We start from the raw sequence: 27,000 nt of genomic DNA, 5'->3' as shown, positions 1-27,000 counted from the left end.
TATGGCTTACACTAGTTTACCTAGAATTCAAAAGCCTGTTTCTCTCTGGAGTTCTTTGTTCACATAGAGTCTAACATTAGCTGTCACATATTAGCAAACATTAACGCTAGTTCCAGCAGACCTGTAACACGCCTGGTTCTATGTGAGAAAACAGCAGCAGAGAGTAACAGACTTACTTCGGAGCTGACGAGAGGATGGCTGGTTCGGGAAGATTTGCATGCTGTATGCAGATATCAATCATTCTCTCGTTGCCCCCTCCCCCCAGACCTTACTCGAGCTTCTCAGCCAATCACTGCGCAATAAATGTTCTACCTTCCGTTTCCACTATACTTTTGTCTCACACGTACATATATTCTTCTCCTACATGCATATATTATATATAATGTTAAATACACGTGTACGCAAAATGTATGAATGTGTGAGTGAAAATGTATGAATGTGTGCATTAAAATATATTAATATGAGAATGAAAATGTATGAATGTGTGCATTAAATATATTAATATGAGAATGAAAATGTATGAATGTGTGCATTAAAATATATTAATATGAGAATGAAAATGTATGAATGTGTGCATTAAAATATATTAATATGAGAATGAAAATGTATGAATGTGTGAAGAAAATTTCTGCATGTGAAAGGAGAATATATGTATGTGAGAGTGAAAATGTATGAATGTGTGAGTGAAAATATATGTATGTGAAAGGAGAATAAAGGTATGTGAGAGGTACAGAATAGATTATGGCTTGTACGGCCCCTCAATTCTTAATGAAGATATCTCATCTCAGACATGTATTGGATCCTCGTAATGGTGTTAATTCTACTCCAGTGGAATGCAAGAAGCAAAATTTCAAATGGCCAAGAGTTTAAACAGTATATTGATAAGTAGGAAGACAAACCATTTGTAATTTGTATACAGGAGACATGTTTAAAGCCACAGTTGGACTTTATTATGAAGGGATATGCTGCTGTTAGGAGAGATAGAGAATCTGGCAAAGGTGGAGGCATTGTGACATTCATACAAAATAGAATGAATTATAAGGTTATACTGTACGTATAAGCACAGATCATGAATCAATTGTGGTTAAGGTATGGACTAATAGAGGTAATATTGACATAATAAATTATTATAATCCATGTGGGAAAATAAGTCTAGATATATCAGAGGATGTTGGAGGACTATTGCAAGACAATGTAATATGGTGTGGGGATTCACATAATTCACTATGGGGCAGCAATAGAACAGATTTAAATGGTTTAGTAGTTGAAGAATTTATAGATAATCACTGTTTGGTATGTATTAATAATGGGGAAGGGACATGATATATATGTAAAACACAGAGGCAGCACTTGACCGAACACAGGTTTAAGCACATGGAATGTGATACAACATACCACAATAGGAACTGATCACTACCCTGTGGTAACTAAAGTTGGCATTGAAGGTTATTATGATAAGGGTAAGAAAATTCCCAGATGGAAATTGGGAAATGCTAACTGGGATGTTTTCCAAGAGATCAGTACAAACAGATTCAGGAAAATTAAAGAGGAGAACCAGACAGATATAAACATAATCAATAGTGAAATAGTTATTAATAGATAGAATAATAGAATAATTAGATTATTCAGTCTACTGAGGAAATCCCTAAGAGTCCAGGAATTAAACAGTCCAAGAGTGTACCCTGGTGGAATGATAACTGTAGTAAAGCCATAGAGGCCAGGAATAAAGCATTTAGAGAGCTCAAGAAACTGCATTCTCAGGATGCACTGATTCAGTATCAAAGAATACAAAAACGAACATTCTGGAGGCAGTATTGTAGCACAATTGGAAGGGAAGTACAGCTGTCAGATGTGCGGGGCTTGATAAGAAGCATGGGGGCATTAGAAGAAATTATGAGATACCAGTGTTGAACAGTGGGAAAAAAATGGCTGTCAATAATTTAGAAAAGGCGGAACTTCTTGCACAAACATTTGAAAGGGTTCATAGTTCATAAAATCTTACAGATGAGGCTAGGCAGTGTAGAGATAGAATCTTAATGGAGAATCCCAAAATAACAGAGAAAAGGGAGTTGTCAGGAGATCTGTTAGATCTACCGTTTAATATGTTTGAGCTCAGAAGAGCAATTGCGAGTGCTCGTCAGACCACTCCAGGGAAAGATGGTGTATGTTATGGAATGCTGGCACACATGACAGATAGTACACTGGATTGTTTAATAGAGTTTGGGATATTGGCCAACTGCCTTTAGCTTAGAAACAAGCAATAATAGTGCCCATTCCAAAACCAGGAAAAGATCAGTCAGACCCTTCTAGCTACAGACCTATTGCATTAACTTCACATTTATGCAAAATTATGAAACGAATGGTCACAGAGTGTTTAACATATTTCCTAGAGAGTAAAGCTCTTCTGTACCCTTGACAAAGTAGGTTCCGTAGGGGACTCAGTATTGTGCTTAAAATCAGACATCAGGAAAGCACAGACCCACAAAGAAGTATTGATAGCTCTATTCTTCGACATAGAAAAAGCACACGATATGCTCTGGAAAGAAGGGTTATTTATTAAGCTGAAGTCATTGGGTATTGGTGGTAGAACATATAATTGGGTTATGAACTTTTTATTTGACAGGGAAATACAAGTAAGAGTAGGCGCAGAATACTCCAGTGTGTATAAGGCGGAGTCAAGGTAGTGTGTGTAGCACGCTGTTATTCAACATAATGATAAATGACATCTTCTCTCAGGTTGAACAAAGCGTAGAGAAATCTTGGATGTGGAGAAATTAGCAAATAAATGGGGATTCAAATTATCTGTAGCAAAAACACAGGTGATTTGTTTCTCAAGACTGCAAAAGTCACACCAATTTCCATGAAATTATATGAAAAACCACTTGAGCAAGTCAAAACCGTTTCTTGGGGTATGGTTTGATAAGAAGCTCACATGGAATACTCATTTAGACAGTTAAGAATGAGCAAATAAGAACAAATGTAAAAGGGTCATCAATACTTGTCTTACAATGTCTGTCAGGACAAGAGTAGGGAGCAAGTAGAGCAGCTCTAAAAAATATATACTGGCACTCATGAGGTCTGTCTTTGACTATGGATGTGTAGCGTACATGTCAGCGGCAGAATCAAACCTTAAGAAATTGGATGTATTACAAGCTCAGGCCTTGAGAATTTGCAGTGGATCAGTCAGACCACCTCCGCTATCAGCAATGCAGGTGGAAATGGGAGAAATGGCGTTAAGGATCAGGCGAGTACAGATAATGCTTTCATACTGGGTTAATTTCCAGAGGCAATATGATTCTCATCCTGCCAAGGACACAATGTAACAAATTTCACTAGTTTTGGGTGGATTGGTGATGCAAAGGCAGAAGTCATAGGATTACGAGTTAGATTACAGCCCTACAGAATCACAGTCTTCCATTCCTCCCTGGTTATGCCCAATACCAAGTGTAGACCTAAACATTCAGCAGGAATTGAAAGATATGTCAAAGCAACTTCCAGAATTCAGCATAGTAGAATTATTTTGCATTTTATATTTCAGACTCTGTATTTAAATTCACAGATGGCTCCAAAGATCCTGATCAGGGCATGCAGGTGCAGCATTTTATATTCCAGCAAGTGAGTTATACATTAATAAAAGAATATCAGATCATGTGTCAGTGTATACCACAGAATTGACGGCAATATTACTGGCCCTGCAGTGGATATGACAGTGACACCATGATGTTTTGCCTTCCGTAATGACTGAAAGAGGTGACCCCTCCTGATAGTGTATCTCCTACACTGAAGGAGAACATGTTCAACTGTTTCTGGTTGGTTACAATACAGGTGCTGGTCATATAATTAGAATATCGTCAAAAAATTTATTTATTTCAGTAATTCCATTCAAAAAGTGAAACTTGGATATTATATTCATTCATTACACACAGACTGATATATTTCAAATGTTTATTTCATTTAATTGTGATGAAAACTGACAACTAATGAAAATTCCAAATTCAGTATCTCTGAAAATTAGAATATTACTTAAGACCACTACAAAAAAGGATTTTTAGAAGTGTTGGCCAACTGAAAAGTATGAACATGAGAAGTATGAACATGAACAGCACTCAGTACTTAGTTGGGGCTCCTTTTGCCTGAATTACTGCAGCAATGCGGTGTGGCATGGAGTCCATCAGTCTGTGGCACTGCTCAGGTGTTATGAGAGTCCAGGTTGCTCTGATAGTGGCCTTCAGCTCTTCTGCATTGTTGGGTCTGGCGTATCGCGTCTTCCTCTTCACAATACCCCATAGATTTTCTATAGGGTTCAGGTCAGGCAAGTTTGCTGGCCAATTAAGAACAGGGATACCATGGTCCTTAAACCAGGTACTGGTAGCTTTGGCACTGTGTGCAGGTGCCAAGTCCTGTTGGAAAATGAAATCTGCATCTCCATAAAGTTGGTCAGCAGCAGAAAGCATGAAGTGCTCTAAAACTTCTTGGTAGACTGCTGCGTTGACCTTGGACCTCAGAAAACACAGTGGACCAACACCAGCAGATGACATGGCACCCCAAACCATCACTGACTGTGGAAACTTTACACTGGACTTCAAGCAACGTGGATTCTGTGCCTCTCCTCTCTTCCTCCAGACTCTGGGACCTTGATTTCCAAAGGAAATGCAAAATTTACTTTCATCAGAGAACATAACTTTGGACCACTCAGCAGCAGTCCAGTCCTTTTTGTCTTTAGCCCAGGTGAGACTCTTCTGACGCTGTGTCTTGTTCAAGAGTGGCTTGACACAAGGAATGCGACAGCTGAAACCCATGTCTTGCATACGTCTGTGCGTGGTGGTTCTTGAAGCACTGACTCCAGCTGCAGTCCACTCTTTGTGAATCTCCCCCACATTTTTGAATGGGTTTTGTTTCACAATCCTCTCCAGGGTGCGGTTATCCTTATTGCTTGTACACTTTTTTCTACCACATCTTTTCCTTCCCTTCGCCTCTCTATTAATGTGCTTGGACACAGAGCTCTGTGAACAGCCAGCCTCTTTAGCAATGACCTTTTGTGTCTTGCCCTCCTTGTGCAAGGTGTCAATGGTCGTCTTTTGGACAACTGTCAAGTCAGCAGTCTTCCCCATGATTGTGTAGCCTACAGAACTAGACTGAGAGACCATTTAAAGGCCTTTGCAGGTGTTTTGAGTTAATTAGCTGATTAGAGTGGGGCACCAGGTGTCTTCAATATTGAACCTTTTCACAATATTCTAATTTTCTGAGATACTGATTTTGGGGTTTTCATTAGTTGTCAGTTATAATCATCAAAATTAAAAGGAAACACTTGAAATATATCAGTCTGTGTAGAATGAATGTATACATTATACAAGTTTCACTTTTTGAATGGAATTACTGAAATAAATCAACTTTTTGATGATATTCTAATTATATGACCAGCACCTGTATATACATTTCCCAGTTGGGTGCTTGCCTATTTTATATAATGAAAGGTTGAGACCTGTATGTCCTATTCTCAGATGAGTGATTAAATTTTCTTCCCCACGTTTCCAGCCCACCATCCTCCCAGCACCAACATGTTTCTGTATATTATATAGATACCTTCCAGTTTCACTACTGTCCCAATGTCCTGCCAAACTCACTGTGCATACCTCCTGATAAACGTCCTGTTTTAGCTTCATCTTTACTGCATAGATAGGCTACTGCAAGATGGCACTGCGGAGGATGGCAGCCTCTGGATTATGTTCTGTAGTGCTTTGTGTGTTTTTGCTTATTAACTCTGTTTTCTGCCGTCCCTCTCTGGTAACATTTACCTCTTAAACTCTCTCTTAAACATTCCTTATCGAACCTGAAACTTTCCCAGTTATTAGTTGGAGGAGTGGCAGCTCTTTTTGGGATCTTCCGGAGACGCCAGAGGGGAAAGCGTAGGCACACTGGTTAAACTGAGACAGCTTGGTTTTTGCACTGTGCTCCCTTCTATAAACCTGGCAAATGTCCAGAGTAGCCAGCAAAATGGAGGAACTGCTGCTCCTCAACAGAACTAACTCGGATTTCTGCAGATCTGCCGCCCTCTGTTTTACCGAGTCCTGGCTCACCGAGCACATCCTGGACAACGCACTTCACCTACTGGGATTTAATATTTTCTGGGCGGACTGCGTAACGCTGCTCACAGGAAAAACAAGGGGAGAGGTCTCTACATAAACAAAGGTTGGTGTACAGATGTCCAATAAAAAATTCTCAATTAAAAGCTTTAAGTAAAATATATTTAAAAAGAAACGCCGACAACGCCACCTAGGGGGTACTTTGAGCCCTAGGACTCACACACACAGATTTTTTTAAATCGGGGTTGGAGCAGAGCAGAAACCACACTTAGTTACAATTTATTGATGCAATTAAAAATCAGACATGATGTAAAAAAGGCCTAACTAAAATCAATGTGATGATGACACAAGTTAAAAAGGGAGCTATACAAAAAGGGGAATTAATAATAGTGTGCCAGCTCTCAGTCACTCGGTCAGTTCATCAATCCCACACGTCAAGCGGCTCCACAGGTCACACTGCTCCCCTACGGCTCGTTCCGTCAATCCCTTAGTCTCCACCGCTTGTTCCTACAACAAAAGAAGCACTGGCGAGTAGTGTGTTCCTATTTAAGTAGCCCACGCCCTGTACACAATCACGTCTCTACAGCCCGCCCCTGTCCAGGTCCTCTCTGTGCCGCCAATGGAAATAAACAATATTACTCATGGTTTTCCTGGGCGACAGTTACACTGCCTGCCCAGGCCTGAGTGAAGTCTGCACCTCCATCACTGTCTGGTTTGGATCTGCCACCAAAAAGGACAGGAGCAGACTACAACAGACAGTCAGGACTGCAGAAAAGATCATGGGTGCCAACCTGTCCTCCATTCAGTACTTCTACATTTCCAGAGTCAGGAAACCGTCAGGAAACATCACTGCAGCTCCATCTCACCCCGGGCGCAACCTGTTCCAGCTCCTCCTCTCTGGTAGGCGCTACAGAGCACTGTACGCCAAAACCAACAGACACAGAAGCAGTTTCTTCCCACAAGCCATCACTCTGATGAACAGCTGACATCTGACTAACGCTGTTAGGAACAACTCCTTTGCAATAAAACAGTAACTCTGTCTCTAATCAGCCACCTGTTTACTGGTTACCACTTATTATTATTTATTCATCATTCTCTATTTCAGAGCTGTTCATACTGTTATATTGTCATACTGTATATACTGTATACCAAATCCACCTACCTCAAGTACATAACACCTGCACAATAATACTTATTTATTCCAGCATCCTTTGCACTATGCTCCATCGTACTATGTACTTGTGTACATGTAAGCATGTATGTGTACCTGTATCACATCCACCTCTGACATGTACATAATAATGATAATAATAATTTACTCATGCATCTTTTGCACTCACTACACAGTTTGTCAATATGTTATTGTTTTTTGTTCATAGTGTGTATATTTCTGTTGTCTACACTGTTGCCTGTGTCTGATTTTATTTTATTATTGTGTTATTGTATTATTGTATGAGTAAGCACATCGTGAGCAATGTACAATCCTGAGTCAAATTCCTCGTATGTGTACACATACCTGGCAATAAAGCTGATTCTGATTCTGATTATGTGAAAATCTTCAGCCAAAACAAAATAGACTACATTAAACGATATGAGAAAGAACATGGCACAACTAGATACACAGGGTATCATTTAACAAGCAACAAAGGCATTAAAGAAAAATAGTTAGCCTAAGTCTTTATACATAGGCTATTAACTGTTTTAAATTCTTCAGGCTATATAGCCTAAGGCTTCAATATAATGTAGGCTATGATTTATATTGAAATGTTGTATTTGTGAATGTAATCTTTTTCATATGGGCTAAGATAAACAAGTTTAAAAATGTAGGCTTGCCTTTACAATGAATATCAATCTTTTCACAAAAGGATATAATATTTATTTTCGGAAATATCTAAAGTCATGTTCTTAAAGAAATATTCGACACAAACAAAATGAATGACAAATGCTTTCAGTTTCATTATTGCAAAACACACACACACATCAATCCTGAATCTTAATACCACTGTAGTTCATTTGATACACATATAGCAGTGAGAGCAGCGGTAACGTCAGATCCTATTTACGCTGGGGGGAGAGGGGAGTTCGTCAGAAAGTTGTCGCTGTATTTAAACCCTACACGGGCTCGATTTGGCTGTGAGGGTGACTCCGACCAGAGTTCACTCCGTGTCGGAGAGGCAGCGGCGAGGGTCTAGTTTCGGAAAGGCCCGAAGAATGCGTGAGCTGAGAGCCCTGTCCATGCCTTTTTATATACAGTCTATGGTCCGTGCCCATTAACACCATGACAGTAGATGGCACTGTGCGGCTCGCTGCTCGTCTCTGGTTAAGAGAAGAAGAGAAATGACCTTTTCGTTGATCCGGTTCCTCTTCACTCCACACCACCTTCTCGTTGTCGACGGTAACACTGTACCGTAACTGTTAGCAGATAAACATGCCGGGGCTCCTAAGGTTCGTCGCTAGTCGTGCTGCTCCAGCCATGCGGGGACACACCGTCTGTCAGAGGGCTAACCTCTACACCAAACCGGCTAAGGGAAAGGTCGGCGCCGCTGTAAGTTTATCGCTAAACCACCTCGAGCTGATGCTAACTGGGTGGCTTGCTAGGGGCCATTAGCTGTCATTGGCTGATGAGGTCAAAAACGAATTCAGCGGGCACTGTCAGACTATTTTATTATAAAGGTCAACGTGTGTAATTAACATGCAGATGAATAAGAATACATGCATGTCTAGTAAAGGATTTCAAATCGCCGCTCATATTTTCATGTAGCCTCACAGTTCCACTTTCTTCACCAAGTTAGGCCCAAGCTAACCTTAGTTAGCCATGCTATCTAAGCTATAAGCGCTCTATCCGCTATGGATTTACACAGAAATGTGTTGATAAAACGGTCAGTGTAGTGAAGCCGTGTTCACGGACATGTGGCCATACAGTGAATTCAGAAAGTAGTCAGATGTTCAGCTTTTCCCATTTTGTTATTTGGTCAGAAGGAACTTAACGTTAACTGTAACAAACAAGGTCAGCTACATTGCTTCTGCATTGACAGACCAGTAACAAAGTCTCAAGTTAATACCCAGTTAAGAATACTTAAGTGCTTTGAGAGCTTGGTGTTTGTGTAGGGCTGGACAATAAAACAATAACCATAATTATCGCAATATAGTTTTTTCAATAACAATATAACAAATGTTCAATAAATGTTTAACTTTATTCACTTGAGTCATAAACGAATTAGGACTTATTTTCGTTATTTAGATGTATATTTTGTTGAGGGAAAAAGGACTGAAAAAAGCTTTTACTTCATTTTACTCATGCATATTTGTTGTGAAGTGATCCACTGTTTGGCATCAAGTGTTACCATAAAGAAATTTAAACCACAATTAACCATCGGGTTTCTTCAACTTTTACTCAGGAACAAAAATCAGCCTTTAAACTCAAAAGAAATAACGATTTAAAACAACATGATCAAAGATATGAAACTTTTCATTGTGATAACATTTTTGACCATATCGTCCAGCCCTGTGTTTGTGTTGATGCAATTATTGACAACAGTAGAGGATTCCACTTTGATGAAAGTGAAGTCAGCACTCCTCTAAAGTAGCTTCTACAAAAACAGATCAGAGTCTTCATGAAGGAAGGAGAACAAAGGGCAGGAATTAATCATGTGTCTGAGGGTTAAGGTTATGTTAAAATAATCGTAGCTTCAAGGTCCACCTACTAGCTGTGCTGCTCCGTTTCGCTCAGGAACGTGATAACAGGTGGTCGTATAGGATAGGGCGGAGATGCTAAACCTAAACCCTGTGTTGGTTCAGAGATAGTCTTTGAACAAAAGTCATGGTCTTCCAAAGGCCAAGAATTTTGCTCAAATCAGCACATTGAAAATGAAAAGTGAATACAAAACTATGGTAGATTGTGGGTGGGCTGCCCAAATATACTCTCTGCATGAGAAACTGTTGAACAGACCTGAACGCTGTACCCAAAAAATACGGCTCTGAGCGCTGATGTGAACTTGGGGCCAACAGGGTAAACACGGCCTTTGACACACTTACAGTGTGGTTGATGGATTTTCTTATGTAGCAGCAAAGATGCTGGTTGGCTAACAGAATCCTCTCTTTCTCTTGTCCAGGAAACTGTCATTGGAATGGGCTTATTCTCCCTGGCCATTCTGGGACCAGCTGGGTGGGTCCTGGCTAACTTAGAGGACTACAAAAAGAAAGACTAAAGTGGACATTTTAACTCATACCTGGTGGATCCAGCCTCCTGTCTCCAGTGACAACCTGGGACCATCATCATTATGCTCTGCTGCAGAGAAGAATATGGACATTTGACCTCCACTTTCTACTTCTCTTAACACTTCCACTCCACATCCCAGATAGAAACCAACTGTTCCCAAAACACTGACTGTGATAAATATAATACTTTACAAATTGTATCGTACATCTTCCCTTTAAAGGAGTATGTTACAACATTAACATTAAATTATAAAAATAAATTACGTGTATGTTGTCTGTTTTGATTTAGAACATTGAGATTACAATTACAGGGTGTCCGCAGGGTCTTAAAAGGTAATAAATAAATTTTTCGAAAATTAAGGCCATTAAAAAGTCTTTATCGCCATTTAACAAGGTATTAAATTTTGAAGATATTTTTTTCAATGTGAAAATCCTGTTTGTCTAAAAGTTTGTTTGCTAAAAGTGTAGGTGAACGCATTTATTTATAATGCATAGCCAAAAACACTAAACAGGCAGTGAGTAGCGACTGTGTGATTAATTTCTGTAACGTTAGGCGCAGGGATCTACCGTGCGCCTATTTCACTCTTAAACGCTCCAAAAAATAGATCCGTGCGAACCGGAAAATGATTTCCGAGTCAAAACATAGTCGGAGTGGCGATCAGGAGTAACGGGATTAACCCGGTTGGCCGGTCGCTCTATGGCCACTTGAACAGCCCCGTTCCTGAAAAACAGGCAGCAGCTGAATCGGTAAGACAGAAGACAACAGGGAAAATTGAAGGAGCATGTGGGTTTGTATAACGTTAGCTGGCTATTTAGCTAAATCTCTGCCTTTCATTGAAACGCACTCAGCTTTTCATAAAGCCGATGCTCTTGTCACTGTCACTTTTTGTGCACAGCTTGGATGGAGCGGGATTTTTTTTTTAAAGTTTGATGTGCTGCAACAAACTTTATAAATGTTGAACTCAATGTTCTGCATAAACAGTTATGATTACTGACGAGTTAGTAGCCTGCCTAAAATCAAGGTTGGAGGGGTAGTGAAGTTAATGAATAAAAAAACAACTCCAAACTGAAGCAGCTGTAATTTGAACTAATGTACTAGTGGTAAGTTATATACTAATTATATGAAATTATATTGGATATAGTAACATAATGTATAAGTAATATCAAACTTACAGTTAAATATTAAATTAACAACATACTAATAATGTTATATTATTATACTAATACAGTCATTTAGACTAGTTCCTCCTCCAGGTTGTGCCTGTGCTACACCGCCTACACTACTTACGTTATTCATCACTCACTCACTGTTTATTCTCTTCATCTTTGTTCCCTCCTGGCCAATTTGAATTTTGTTGTATTGATCAAGTGGACGGTGAAAGTTCTCACACATCATTGCAGGCAAGCTCACATTATCTAGTTTAAATCAACTAAACACAAAATTACAGTGTTTCACATGATTTGCTGTAATATTGCGTACATAAATGTCAGCACGACAGTTGCTTTTCGCAGGAAATGTGACCAGTCCTTCACGTAGAAAGCAGTTGGCCTATACAGGCTTTTATAGGCATCTGAGAAAGTTGGTGAATGCCTCAAATTTTAGATGGCATTACAACCTGATGACCTATGGCAATAAATATGTTATAAATATATTTAAAAACTCAAAAATGTCCCTTTTTAAAGGTGTGTGACTGATTTAATCGGTTACAGTTTTTTAATGGTAACAGATTTCTTGCTGCCAGAGGACAGTTTAAAAGTATTCGCTGGTTGTCAGGAGAACGCTAAATAATTTCTCCTGATAGACTGGGGGCGCTGTTTCACTCATTGCATTTGAATAAAGTCCACTATAGAGCAGACTAAGTCTTTGAAAATGCAATGTCAAATGCTGTTTCCATTTTCATTTTAATATGGTCCTAGATTGCTCACACAAGTATGTGAAAATGAAAATGATTGCATTTTCATTTAAATGTTTACCTAAATAACACATACATATGTGGAAAATTTTAATGTTATTGTGGGAAGTTTTCATGATAATTTTAATTTTTGTCCCCTATATGCTTCCATAATATTCTGCAGTATACAATATGCAATATTCTGAGTTACACTGTGTAGCCTACTGCAAGTTGAGCCTCGTTTTTTATTTCCCAAAACACGAACTTAAAACCCATTTAACTTGTTAGTTGTTGTTCAAGCTCATCTTCATAAGGCTACATTAGCCTAAATCAGGTCGCCGGAGTGTATTTGCTGCTTGTTCATCAAGTGTAAAACACAAAGTAACTTCCTTACAAATTCCAGTTTTTCGTTTCCTTATTTCTGACTTGATGCTTTTTGTGTTGATGATGACTGTAAATCATTAAGTCCATGAGGCCTACTGTGTTGTGGGCAGAATATTTCCACTTCTGCTCCTCATGTGGCTCGGTGTTTTAATAAATTCATGTATTCACAGTATTGTCGGAGTAAGAGAGTCACTGTTTAAAAGCATTCCCGTGTCATAGCGTGTAGGGGGTCAATATTGCCACGAGAAAAACACCTTGATAAACATGTTGTGGTATTTTTAAGATCGCTCAAAGTAACCAGCTGTTGTAGAGCAGCCCAAACAAAGTGTTACCTGGATGATGACGTGCTTAATCAATACGTGACTGGAAGACAGTCATCTATGATTGCTGGATCAGCTCGCAGGTAACGTGAAGATCTGGGACCAGATGTTACTTTTTGCTCAGGTGACTTCGAATCCAGCTTGACGCGATTTTGTAAAAAGTCTATTTTCTTCCATTTCTTTTTTTCGTGTGTGGCTAGATAATGTAGTGCTCACTTATTCAATCATGATCGCCGCAGTAGATTTAAGATGCGACTTGAAACTCGCCGGGAACATGTTTGTGAATGTGTGACGAATCTGGGGATGGAGTCAGTCCGCAGCTGCTGCGCACAACACGCGCACGCGTACGGCGACCAGTTAGTTTGAAAACCAGTAGGGCTACAACACCCTAATGCACCATTAATGTTGGATGCCAACCGTCGTTCAACAACAAGGAAGAAAGAGGAACGTTTACCTTAACAACAAGCAACGTTCAACGCTTGACTAAGTGGTACGTGACACAAGACTCCAAACACGAATCAGAAAGGTATGTTTTGACTTTTTAGTGAACTATAGAAAGAGGCACTAGCAGGCTGCTACGTATTCTCTTCTTTTTTTGAACAGATGTCGTAACTACGATAACCACAGACGCGTTTGCCTAAAAGTCACAAGTTAACAGGGCCGATTCAAGTCGTTTCGCTTGCTAACGTTATTGACCACTGCCTCGCCAAACTCAGTTGAAACAACAATTTACCAAGGTTTACTCATGGTTAAGTTACTGGTAACTGTTACGGGCCATCTCTTCCTGCCTCGACAACAGCATACCGCTATATTTGAGAAGCTATCATCGTTGATATTCAGCTTGTGAAGCACACATGCAGTTACCAATTTCTGAATAACGTTCGTGTTTGGCTGAAATTAGCTTCCATTGCTGAGCTCCTGTGTTGTACACCTCTTCGTGTTGTGAAAGCTGTTGGCGATGCCTCTGTAGCGACACCGCTGGAGCGGAGTGGCCCTGACTGTGGAGGGGGTGGGGCTAGACGGGGAAGGGGTGGAGACTGTTGAGCTGGCTGTGAATGAGGAAACAGCGGCCGCTGCTGCCAACGGAGATCTGACACCAGAGATGATCCTCAGCATGATGGACCGGTGAACAGAACAGCCACATGCATGTAGCCGGACTATGAGTCAGATTGGCAAATACACATTAACATTTCCACATCCTTGGCCTTCACCTGATGTTCCATCTGTGTGAGCTTTTAAAGGCAGCCATTTTGCCTCCATTGAAGTGGCTGCAAAAATGGTGGCAGCAAAAACAACCATGTACAAAGAAGGGAAGCTGCATGTAAATACTTAGAAAGTAACTTCAAATCCATGTACATCGACCTGCATACTGATGTTTGTGGGTCACACACACACACACACACACACACACACACACACACACACACACACACACACACACACACACACAAAATACGCAATCCCACTGCACATACTTGTGTCATCTCCACATCATATACAAATATTATCAAGCTAATTACAGACTACTCCCTGCTCTTAAATGCTTTTTTTCAGTTTGAATGTCTTCTGAATGAATCATTGTGGATTTTGTTACTTTTTTTTCTACCCAAAGCCACATCCTGTGTCAGTCTATGCCGTTCATGTTCAGCTCCTCTTCATGTTGCTCTGCCAAAGGAGACATTATTTGGTCGACCTTCACTTTTCACTTTGTTTTTCTTCTGGCCTGCTTGCTGTTCTCTTGCAACCATGCTAATTTAGCAAATTCCAAGCCTTTCTATGTGTATATATAGATATAAATGTAGTATTTCCTAATGAAATGTAGTACACGGTACTCAAGTTTGCCTCTGAGATACCACTTGCTCTCAGTCATATGATGTGTATATTTTTCCCCCCATAGTATGATTTCCGCCTTGGCCTGTGTAAACACAGGGTCAGTGTTGTGGTGTTAGTATTTGGCTGTTTGTATATGGAGGCTTTTATCGTAGGATCAGAAGGATTCTTCTTTATACATGAGCAAATGGGCACAGGCAGATACCGTCAAATGAATGAAGTCAGTGAGTCAGCTGCCCAGTTCACCAGCACTCAACCTTGTTTTAATGGAAATCCGCCCTCAGTCAACTCAGGCAAATTAAATACTTGAGGTTGCTGCTAATTTAGTTTCCCAGCACTAACATAGTTTGAGATGAAGTTCATTATCAGCCGTTTCCCCCCCTACCTATCACTGATCCCTGCTGGTGGGTACAGATGGGTACAGATAATCTTGATTTAGGTGGTAGAATATTGTAATATAGTTGTGATTTTGAACATTCCAACTACTTTAATTAACATGGAATTATGTCTATGCATCTGAATCAGTTCACTTGAAGTAATCAGCAGTAATAAACTCCAACATGTTTTGCAAGCTAATACCAGCCACCCCCCACAGCAATCCATGATCACCAAACATGGTTTGCATGTAACAACATTTTAAACCCTTTGCTTTTTGATTTCTTGTGAACCATTTTTGTATTTAAATGGCTGACTTTGACATGTGTTGGTTAAAAGTTTTTTTCAGTGTCATACCTTGTCCTCCACGCCCTTAGCCTGTAAAGGTGATTTGCAGAATGACCTTTCCATTGTGCTTTCCTTCCACAGATAAGCTCTTCTTAACCAAACTGAACTATCTGAACCACTCATGTTTCTGTCTGTATTCTGTTGCTCATGACCATTTTGGATCTGCTCTGATACTGTTCTACGGTTTTCATGTTTGGCCATTTTGCAGTTTCTGTGCAGTTGGTTCGGTTCAGTAGTGTGACAGAAGCGTAGTCTTATTCAGTTTAACCTTTTGGCCCAAAGGTGTGAGATTAGTTTGACGTATAAGGAACAAGAGCTTTTGGAGAATTTGCTGAAAGAAAAAACAGTTTGGCAACCATCTAAAAGCTTTAATAATGTTTTTGATTGGTGACAGTTTTTAGAAGCTCTGTATTTGTTTGCTGTGCTATGTGACTTAATTGGGTAGTCCAAATCAGCCCTGAACTGAGGCCCGTTTAGCCCAAGTCTTGCAATTCCAGTAGCCCTGAGCTGTCGGATGGTGTGCATTTGCAGCTGATACCAAGGTGTGTCTTTACCTTGGCCCACGCCAGTCACTCCAAATCAGAGCCTAGTTTTCTTTACAAAAACACAGGATTAGGATCAAGGTTAGAACTAAATGAATCTTCATGGTCAGAATCTCAACAAATCATATGATTTGAGTCTTCTGAAGGTGTGAATCCTTAGACTAGGGCTAAAAGCTCTGCAGTGACAGTTTGACCACAGGTTATGATGGTTGTTATGTGGCCTTCCTTCCAGGCTGTAAGGAACCATGGACACAGAGATAGCAGTGCCAAGATACTGATACTAAAAGAAGGTATGTGAGGAAATCAGTGTTTGTACATCAGATTGACACTTTTGCAAGAATCATTCAAAAACCTTTCTGTGAGTGCACTGCTGTGGTCTGAGGTCTCATTCTGTAAAACACAAATGAGCAAAATGTTTTGTTATCAATCTATCATGTTATTGTTCTGCAGGAGGACGGATGGAAGATGGATGTTCGACTGTTCCCGTAGCGACAGTATTGTTTTTTGTTTGCACATAGCTTTGCTTTGTTTGTTTGTTTTGGCAGAAGAATTGAGAGAACAGTTTTAAGGTGGTTTTAACCACATTACTGTTTTAAGACCAAGAAAACAGATGAGGCACTGTACAGCTGATGAAAAATAAAATCCTCCTAACGGGTCCATGACTGCTGCACCTCTCTTTTTTCTGTTTGCAGTACAGCTGCGGGCGGGATTTTGTGTGGAAGATGGTTTAAACAAGCACAAAAGCATTTCATCCCATTGTTCTCTTTCCAGGTCACTACAGCCAAATGTAAGTGGTAGAGCTGGGAAAAATAGTATCATGCTGTTTCTCATGTTTTACACAGAGGAGTATGGGGTTGTTTAGCTCAAAACAAGGTATTTGTACTTTAATTGAGTATTTCTTTTAATGCTACTTTTCTATACACTACATTTCAGGGGGAAATAGTACATTTACTCCACTCCATCTACACTTTTTAGTCACACCATAGTTATTCAAATCTGTATTATTTTTATTGGGTGTTAATTCTGGAAATATTCACAATGTATGTTTTCCTAAAAAAACACTTGACTGGGCTGGATTCCACTAGGCACGGCTGTGTTACGTTCCGGCTGCAACACACAGAGCTGATCATGGCCATTCCAAAAGATGCTCGTGAGTCTACCAGACAAGCTGCAGCGTCTTTCAGAAGTGTCTCTCTGCTCTGCTCTACAGATGAAACGCAGCAAGTCAGTTTTTGATGGAAGCCGGGACAAGCTGCACAGAGCAGATGTAACTGGGTCACAGACGCGACAATACAGCGCCATGCTCAGTGTCAGGCGGTTCTTTATATAATGCATGCTTCCAATTCTGGCAATTCATTTCGATCACATTTCTGCAGTTTTAGTTATGCAGTTTATTCATCTTCGGTATGTTTTTAACTAATAATTCGGCATACTTTCAGGTGGAGAAACAATTCATTTGTAAAATTGTTATGTTCTTTAAGGACATTTATGTTTCTATTAAATTTTTCCAACTCCCAATTATAGCAGTTTCACATTTCAGCTTCCAGCTTTTTCAACAGTCCAGCTGCTGCATTTTCAGGCAAATTCATTTAATATTTCTGCATTTTAAGCAATACTTTTAAAATCATTTCAGCTTTCAGCATTCACGTTTTAGATGCACATTTTACATTTAAAGGTGCTGTATGTAGTTTTTCAATGAAAGCACTTATTAATAAATCAAATTTTCACTGCCTTACTGTCAATGAGCTCTAACCTCACTTAGAAATTAAGGACATGCCTGTTTTCTCTTGCTTGGAACAGCCCCTATTCTGCTTTTAATGTGAGGACAACAGGTCAGGATTCAGCCCTGTGCGTGCTCCCGAGTCTCTCTCCCACTACAGTGACAACACCGCAGCTAACGACATGCAGTCCACTAACACCACAAAACAGAGTCCAACATAAACTCCATGTAAGAATAAAAAATAATAATAAAGGTCAATGCGATGAAGACTGTCAGACCAAACGAGATTGAGATGTCGGGTAAAAACAATCACATCAGAAATTCAGAGTCACGTTAGGCAAACGCAGAGCAGTTGCTAACGTTATCCAGCACAAAGTTGTATTATTTCCACATTACTTCACACGCTAACGCGACCCATGTTACTGTACTGTGTACCACCGGTATTATGTCAGTGTTGATTTTGCCTGCAAGAAATGATGTAACTGTACAAAGCTAATGTGGAGGGATTAGTTTACTAACCTATAGTGATGCAAGGTAGGGCAGCCAACTAACACTAATTAGCTCAGACCTGCCGTTTGCTTCGTAACGTTCAATATAGATTTATCATAGTCATTGGTCATTTTACGATACTCAAGTACACAGCTTCTCCACCTCTCAGTCGCTGTAACGTGACCCACATAATATACAATACTGCAACAAGACGGCGACAACAACACAGAAGAAGAGCCATCCACTAACACTACAGTATATTTACTTACTGCGGTCTAACTGTGGACATGATCTTGTTATAATAATCAGTATAGTTCACTAAGCGTTTCGTTATCATCAAATACATGTAGCTGTGCTGACATTGCTGCGCCTCCGGTGAAAGATTCACAGATAGTGAAGTTTGTTACTGAAAGCAGCAGGCGAGCTAACTATGTTGGTTAAATGCAGTCACTGTAATGATATCATGTAACGAGCATGGATTAGTTCATTGTCGAGGTGATAAAATATTACTGTAACGTTGCAGTGGGAGTTGACCTGAGTTTCCAGCATGTTGTGTGAAGCTGTCTCCCTGCCTGTCTATAGCCGCTGTCACTCTGCCTTTTTTCAGGTAGTATTGTGCCAAAATGCCGGTGTCGCTCGCTGCACTGAATGAAAGGTACGGCGCGGGTGTTGATCTGCCTCTGAGCCGAGAACGTCGCAGTAACAGAAGCTGAACATATCTGGAGAAAAGCCACAGCCTGCATGCTGGTGATTCCACGTTTATTGTGGTCTCTTTATGAAAGCGGTTGTGTTTTGGATTATGCTCGCTCACAAGTTCACGCGTACGAGCACACACCAGGTTGCAATCTTAAAACCACACAGCTAGTGGCCGCTAAAAACTCCATATTGCCCCTTTAACACATTCGAGAGGCTTGTAAAATATGATGGAATATTATAGGTTAAACCACCCAACAGTAAAGAGTTTACAGGAGCCTCACCTAACCAGCATGTAACCAGCATTATGTGTAATAATAATCCAACACCCATTCTGCATAGTGAATACATTTTCTTTTAATACTTCAGTACATCTTAAAACTAATACTTTTGTACTTTTATTAAAGTGCAATTTTGAATCTAGTACTTTTACTTGATCAAAACAATTCTTGCATGACTAGTGCCAACGAGCTGTTTGAAACATATGTAGGAGTCATTTTTAATCCAGGTTTGCAATGCAACCACCCGCTGGTGGTTAGAGGTCAGTTTAACACACCTGCACTGGCTGTACGTGTACCACAGGACCTGAGGCCTGCAAATTAAACAGTCTATTAGTCTTAAAGATTAGATTTTCTGACATGAACTACTTCAACCACTGTGATACATTTGCCAGCATGTTTTCTTTTTCAGTGTAATTCCATTACATATTCAGTATTTTGACACGTCTTAAACAGTTTGAAGCTTTACTTTGTGAAACTGCAGATTTCCTGACTGTGGTGTATTTCTCATTGTGGGAGGTTAAACAAGGTTCCTGCAAGCTCAGTCCTCTCCTCGTTCGCTACAGTTGTGACTCACAACATGGAACAGGATGTGTGTCTAAGTTCATGAGCAAAAAACAAAAGTGTGCACAATAAGCAAGACTAGTTGAAATGTGTGTGCACCTTTTTTATACAGCCTATGGTGTGTGCACACATGCATGAGTGGAAAAGAAAAAGCAGGTTATATGCAGACGTGTGTGTGTGTGTGTGTGTGTGTGTGCGCACCGCATGTCTCCACACCTTTGGTAGCTTCACCCTGCATTTTCTCATTTCTGTTGCCACATACCGACACCTTCCTCCTCTCGTCTCTACTCCTCAGCCAGCACTGGATGATTACAGATGTATGCTGCTTATTCAGATAGAATTTATCTTTTAAAAGGCTGCATATATGAGTTGTTTTTAGATGTTTCCCTGCATCATTCCTTCCTTTTGTATAGATATTGTGGTGTAAAACACTGACCAGTTATCAGAGGGGTTAGTTCAGTGATGGTTAGAGGTGAGACACTGGTGGAGCAGTAGATGATCACAGCTTGACTTTATGTGCATTTTTCTGTCAGTACCAGTGTTTTATTGAAACCTACAATATGGACTCCTTACCACAGAACCTGCAAGGTAAGATGAGCCAACTTCAACAGCAACATCAATGCTCTTTTATCTTAGTGACAGTTTGAAGACAGAACAGAGAGAGAAAAGAGCAGTAGCTGATCTTCAGTGGCAATACCCAGTGATTTACCAGGATGGTACCAGTGTTTTTGCATGTTTTACCCTGTGTACTACAAATCACATATATTTACACTCCATTGGATGTGTATTTAGTTACCTAGTTAACACTGATGCAATCTAATCCAACAGTCCTCAACCTTCATGAAGGTTATAATGTTCAGTTTGTGTTCAAAGTATTTTAAAGAGGTTAAATCAACTTTACGGTAACTCTGGAGGCTGTAGTTTGTGATGCAGTTAAATTGTTTTGTGTTGTTTCTAATAGATAAGTCTAATATGTCAGTTAGGGAACATTAGCAGCTTTAATGCCAAACACTGACATGGAAACATTTGATCTTTTCACAAAGGTATGGAAAAGCTTTTGAAAGGGGATAACTTTCATACATGCGTATAATCACAGAGAGACGACAAATAACTGCACCAAAGTCACAAACATCCGTCGGACTGATCTGCACAGTTTAGTCTAGTTTAGGTTTGCTGTTTCAAAGGTCAAATGTGAGTGAGTCAGTTGCACAAAAGTAATTTCATGCCTTAAGGTTAGCCACTTTGCCCTCTACTAACAGATATGTTTCCACTGTAACAGTTAGTGACATCAACTGACAAAAAGAAGAAAATATGACTCAGTCTGTGGTTAGTCAACAATGTTCTGAACTGAGCAAAGAGAGGGGAAAGAGTTCAGAAACCACAGGATTATTTTGAAATTGTTTTTCTTGTTTTCTTGTTTTTCATTGCTGACATTTTTACCAGAGGAGTTTATAAAGACCAGCAGGCACAAACTGTGCAGAAATATGCATGAGCATGTCTTTGAAGCTCCATAACAAAATATAGCCAAGGGACAGGAGAGGCTACAGATGTACAGGTGCATATCAGAATATTAGAATATCGTAAAAAAGTTAATTTTATTCTGTAATTCTAAAAGTGAAACTTTCATATATTCTAAATTCACTACACATAAAGTGAAATATTTCAGGCCTTTTAAGTTTTAATTTTGATTTGCTTACAGCTCATGGAAATCAAAGATCGCATAATCAAAATATTAGGATATATTATTAGAATATATACATATTAAAATAAAGAATGTATAATGCAGAAATGTCAACCTGGTTGTCTCCCATGTCTCTGGTTCAGTACACACAACCACAATCATGGGGTAGGCTTCTGTCCTGACAGTGGCACTGTCCACAAAGAGGGTAAGCCACAGAAGGTCATTGCTGAAAGGGCTGGCTCTTCAGAGTGGTGGATCAAAGCATGTGCATGGAAAGTTCACGGAAGGTTAGTGTGGTAGGACAAGGCGCACAAGCAACAGGGATGACCACAACCTCAAGAGGATTGTCAAGCAAAGCCGATTCAAGAACTTGGGGGAGCTTCCCAAGGAGTGGGCTGAGGCTGGAGCCAGAGCATCAAGAGCCTCCAGGCACAGACGTGTCCTGGAAATGAGCTACAAGTGTCACATCCTAGTGTTGAGCCTCTCCTGAACCGGAGACAACGTCAGACTCGTCTTACCTGGGCTAAGGAGAAAAAGACCTGGACCAAAGTCAGAGGTCCTAAGTCCTCTTTTCAGATGAAAGTAAATTTTGCATTTCATTTGGAAATCCAGGTCCCAGGCGAGGACGAGTGGAGAGGCACAGAATCCAAGTTGCTTGAAGTCCTGTGTAAATATTCTACAGTCTGTGATGATTTGGGGTGCCGAGTCATATGTTGGTGTTGGTCCACTTTTCTCCAGTCCAGAGTCCATGCAGCATCTACCAGGGATTTTAGGGCCCTTCATGCTCCCATCTGCTGACAGGCTTTACCACACTAATGCAGAAATTCATGCTAAAGGAGCCCGACCAAGTACTGAGTACATAAATGAACCTTTTTTAGAACCGTTCAACTTTTAGGAAGGTCAACATTTTTGAGATATGGATTTTTGATCAGCTATAAGCTGTAATCATCAAGATTAAAACAAAAAAGGCCTGAAATATTTTACTGTGTAATGAAACTGGAATATATGAAAGTTTCACTTTTTGAATTTTATTATGTAAAGAAAATAACTTTTTCACAATATTCAAATTTTCTGAGATGCACCTGTAATCTCTCTGTGAATCCAGCTGTTTCTGAGCACAAAATCACTTAATTTCCTGATGTAGAACATATTTTGGGTTCTTCCTCTAAGTTTTGTCTACATTAATCCAGAAAATTACACTTCATTTTGTCCAAAAGTTGCAGATGTTTTGAAAACAATGAAGAATGCAACAAGGATCACATGGGATTTGCAGAGGATGATTAAGATGCAGTCATTATGACAGTACTTGAGTTTGGTCAACCTTTCCAGATGACAGTGTGCCTGTTTGTGTCTGTGACCCTGTAAGCAGATCAGATCTTAGAGCTGCTGAAGCCTCACAGAGTCTGTGTGGTTACTCCTGTTGTTCTGAACCACTCCAGTCCAGGCTCCAGTCAGAGATCGGCCAACAGGCTTGTGGTGAGTGATGGATTAAGACTTTCGATCTATATTAAGTTTAAAATGCTTGCGGTATATTTAAACTAGGTATAATAATTACAGGTTCAGAGTTAATATATTTGATATATTTGGGTCAAACAGAAATTAGATATCTATAGGTGTGATGGACTGTACAATTCTGTCCTATTCTGTCCTATTGTATGGTATTGAGTGTGACAATAACGGACAATGATGTTTTAATCGTGACCTGCTGAGGCAAGGCTGGATTACTAAATACACAAAGTGGGCACCTGCCAGACCCTCAGGTCCCCAAAAACCCCTAAGTTTACTGTGCATCACTTGGTTTGTGGTATTTTGTTTAATTGTGTCCAGTAATATGTAAATATCAAGTATCATGAAATGATTATAACCTTAAGGTGACAACTGCAGGATTAAATAGTTGAGGGGCCCTGAGTCAAATCTAATTTCTATCCATCCATCCATCTTCAATTGCTTATTCGGGGTCCAGTTATGGGGTCAGCAGATCCAGCAGAGGACCCCAAACCTCCCCTTCCAGAGGCCCATTAACCAGCTCTGACTGGGGGATCCCGAGGCGTTCCCAGGCCAGTGTGGAGATATAACGTCTTCACCTAGTCCTGGGTCTTCCCTGATGCCTGCTCCCAGCTCGATGTGTCTGGAACACCTTGCTAGGGAGGTGCCGAGGACGCATCCTTAGCAGATACCTGAACCACCTCAACTGGCTCTTTTCGACGCAAAGGAACAGCGGCTCTACTCCGAGTTCCTCACGGATGACTTGGCTTCTCACCCTATCTCTCAGGGAGAAGCCAACCACGCTCCTGAGAAAACCCATTTCGGCCACTTGTATCCACGGTCTAGTTTTTTCAGTCATGACCCAGCCTTCATGACCATAGGTGAGGGTAGGAATTAAAAGTGACCATTAGATCGACAGCTTTGCCTTGGGGCTCAACTCTCTTTTCGTCACAGTGGTGCGGTAGACCGAATGCCATACCGCCCCGCTGCTCCGATTCTCTGGCCAATCTCCCAATCTATTGTACCCTCACTCCCAGCTGCTTAACACTAGGCTGTGAACCGAGTGCTGAAGGTCATGGAACAATGATGCCAACAGGACAACATCATCTGCAAAAAGCACAGACGACCGAACTGCAACCCATCCTCACCTCAACTACGCCTCGATATCCTGTCCGTGAATATCACAAACAGGATTGGTGACAAAGCGCAGCCCTGGCGGAGGCCAACCCCCACCTGGAATGAGTCCGACTTACTTAATTCATACACAGCTCTTGCTTTGAATGTACAGGGATTAGATATCCCTTAATAAGGATCCCCTCATCCCGTCATCCCGCTGCACCTCCTGCAATATACAAAAATACAAAAAAATATTACAAGCTTCAAGTCCATGGAGTCACCTACTGAAGCCCCATACAGGACTCCATTCAGGGTCTCCAAGAAGGCAGAATACTCTGAACTGCTCTGAACTCGGTGCATATGCACAATCAACAGTCAGAGTTTCCCCCCAGCAACAACCGTAGACGTAGGGATGCAAACCTTTCGTCCACCGGGGTAAACTTCAATGTTACGGTGCTTAGCCGGGGCTCCGTGGCTAACCTGGCCACCATGCTCTTGCAGACAAGCCCCCCCTCTGGGCCTGGCTCCAAACGAGGGCCCCGGGCTTCCTCCGTGCAGGGTAGTTCCTCCTCTTCCTTCCTTTTGACTCAAGATGGTGCCGCGGATGACAGCCTCTGGATTACGCTCCGTAGTGCTTTTTTTCTCCGTAGTGTTTTCTGCCGTCGTACTCTGGTAACCAGATACTATACTTCTCTAATTTAGAGAAGAGCTCTTAAATATTGGACTTCGACTTCCGGTTCGAATGTCACCGTGACCGCAGCACTGTGAACGGGCTCTCAAGGAAACCTACGAAATTTAAAACTTTACCCTGTTAAGACAATACAGATTTGTGTTTAGAGGTAGATAAGTGAGGGGGTAAGTGAAATACACCAAAACTAACGCTTCGACGGAGCAACATAGTGGGTGCTTAAACCTGGGAAAATAGCGCTAGCTTCCCTGCTAACGCTAAAGGGATTCACTGCTCGACACGAGGCCGCATACTGGTGGACTGCTACCGCATGGTGAGACGATATGGCCAACATAGATGTGGTACTTCAGGAATTGAGGGACTTTCGCCAAGAAAACAATGTGAGTTTGGGGGAAATTAAGGAAAAAATGTCTAAGATGAGCACGAGAATGGATGAGGCTGAAGCGTCCTTCAGTGATTGAGAAGGTGGAGGAGAGGATTCAGAACACAGAGGATGCCATGACGGAAATAATAAAGTTACAAATAAGATTGGAGGATAAATTAATGGACTTGGAGTGCCGCACGAGAAGAGAAAACGTCCGCATCTACGGTGTACCCGAGACAGCAGAGCGGGACTCTCCAACAATGGAGATGTCTCAAGATGAGCTTGACATGTGCATCGAACGGGCGCATCGTTCTCTAGGCCCACCACCGCCAGACGACGCACCCTCATGCTCTATTATTGTGAAATTCCTCAGCTTTAAGACCAAAGAACTTGTGCTCCGTAAGGCGTGGAAGAAAAAAGGATTTGCCTGGAATGGCAAACAAGTAAGTTTAGACCATGATTACCCTACTCTCATCCTAAAGAAACGAAGAGAATACGCAGAGGTGCGCAAGATTCTGAAAGAGCAGCAGATCCCCTTTCAGACTCTCTTTCCAGCTAGGCTAAAGGTGAAATACACGGAAGAAACCAAAATCTACAACACAGTTGTGGAAGCTACTGCAGATATGTCCAGTAGAGGCTATGTGGTGAAGGTCATCACATCACCAGAAACAGCGTTGGAGCAACTGAAGCAGCTGACCTGGAGCAGAGTTGGCAGAGGAGCGGGGAGCAGCACAGCGAACAAGAGGCGGGACTCCGGTTACAAAGAAAAGCTCAGAGCCTTCAGGAGGACGTCACCTACGCCTTCGGGAAATTGAGGTTTATCCACTTTGCTGTTTCTTTTTCTTACAACTTAAAAAAACTGTTATTCAGTTTAATGGTGTGCAATAAGCAGATAAGTAAGGTTTTTGGAGGGTGTTCTTCTCAGTGAGGCCTTAGCTTTTAAGGGCCTCCTCCACCGACTGATGAAGAAGTTGCCCTTGAAGGCGAAGCAGGGTCCACCACGAGGGCCCCTAACTTGGAAGTTAGAACTACTTCAGTTTGATTTTTGTCTTTTTTTGATGTTATTTGTTCATGTGTTCCATGTTCAGTGTTTACAAGGGTGTGTGGGGAGCCTATTAGAATGGGTGTAATCGTTCTATTATTTAGATGAGTAGCAGATCAGTGAAAATGGTATCAATCAATATTAATGGCCTACACAATCCGGTAAAAAGGTGGAAAGCCCTATCTAACCTTAAAAGAGATAAAGCTCAGGTTGTTTTTATGCAGGAAACACATCTGTCGGATAGCGAACATGAAAAACTGAACAAGCTTGGTTTTAAACATGTCTTTTATTTTTCTCACAGTTCGGGGAGGCGAAGAGGTGTGGCGATCTTAGTGCACGGCGCTCTAAACTAAACGCCAAATTAGATTCTTCAAACGGGAAAGGTGATTCGAGAAACATTGGGAAAAGAATATTACACCTGATGGACGAATTAGGATTAGTTGATGTGTGGAGGGACTGCCATACAACCAATAGGGAATATACCCACTATTCATGCGCACACAATGTCTACTCAAGGTTAGACTATATCTTCATGTTTAGAACTGATCTCCTCAGGGTAAAAAAATTGTGAAATAGGTCCCTGTACTATATCAGACCATAACCCGGTCTACGCTGATATCTGCCTGAACAGGAAGAAAAGATCCACCTTATGGAGGTTGAACACAAACATTCTTTATTACCCAAATATTAAAGAGCCCTTGAAGAAAGATATAGAGGAGTACTTAGAATATAACGATAAGGACGAGGTGTCACCGGGAACACTATGGGATACACTTAAGGCAGTGATTAGGGGGAAAATAATTGGTATTTCCTCTCACCTGAAAAAAGTAGGTCTGCAAAAACTCCGGCACTTAGAAGACAAATTGTTAGATCTGCAACACCAACACT

General features: G+C 40.9%; 1 protein-coding gene and 1 long non-coding RNA gene across 2 annotated transcripts; both read left to right on the top strand.

The window, feature by feature from the left end:
* Positions 1-8,262: 8,262 nt before the first annotated feature.
* On the top strand, positions 8,263-10,564 carry LOC119887585 (cytochrome c oxidase subunit 8B, mitochondrial-like; the record flags this gene model as incomplete). Its single annotated transcript, XM_038698315.1, is given in 2 exon segments — positions 8,263-8,628; positions 10,196-10,564. Coding segments are annotated over 2 exon segments (213 nt in total). The 3' UTR covers positions 10,292-10,564.
* A 4,843-nt stretch (positions 10,565-15,407) lies between these two features.
* On the top strand, positions 15,408-16,651 carry LOC119887584. The gene is made up of 2 exons (XR_005441730.1): positions 15,408-16,282; positions 16,443-16,651. It is a non-coding gene; the product is annotated as an uncharacterized LOC119887584 (long non-coding RNA).
* The last annotated feature ends 10,349 nt before the right edge of the window (positions 16,652-27,000 follow it).

Source organism: Micropterus salmoides, unplaced genomic scaffold (genome assembly GCF_014851395.1).
Source record: "Micropterus salmoides isolate LMB-PRFRI ecotype aquatic unplaced genomic scaffold, ASM1485139v1 Ms_hic_scaffold_4231, whole genome shotgun sequence".
NCBI lineage: Eukaryota > Metazoa > Chordata > Actinopteri > Centrarchiformes > Centrarchidae > Micropterus > Micropterus salmoides.
This window is presented reverse-complemented; position numbering and strand designations above follow the sequence as displayed.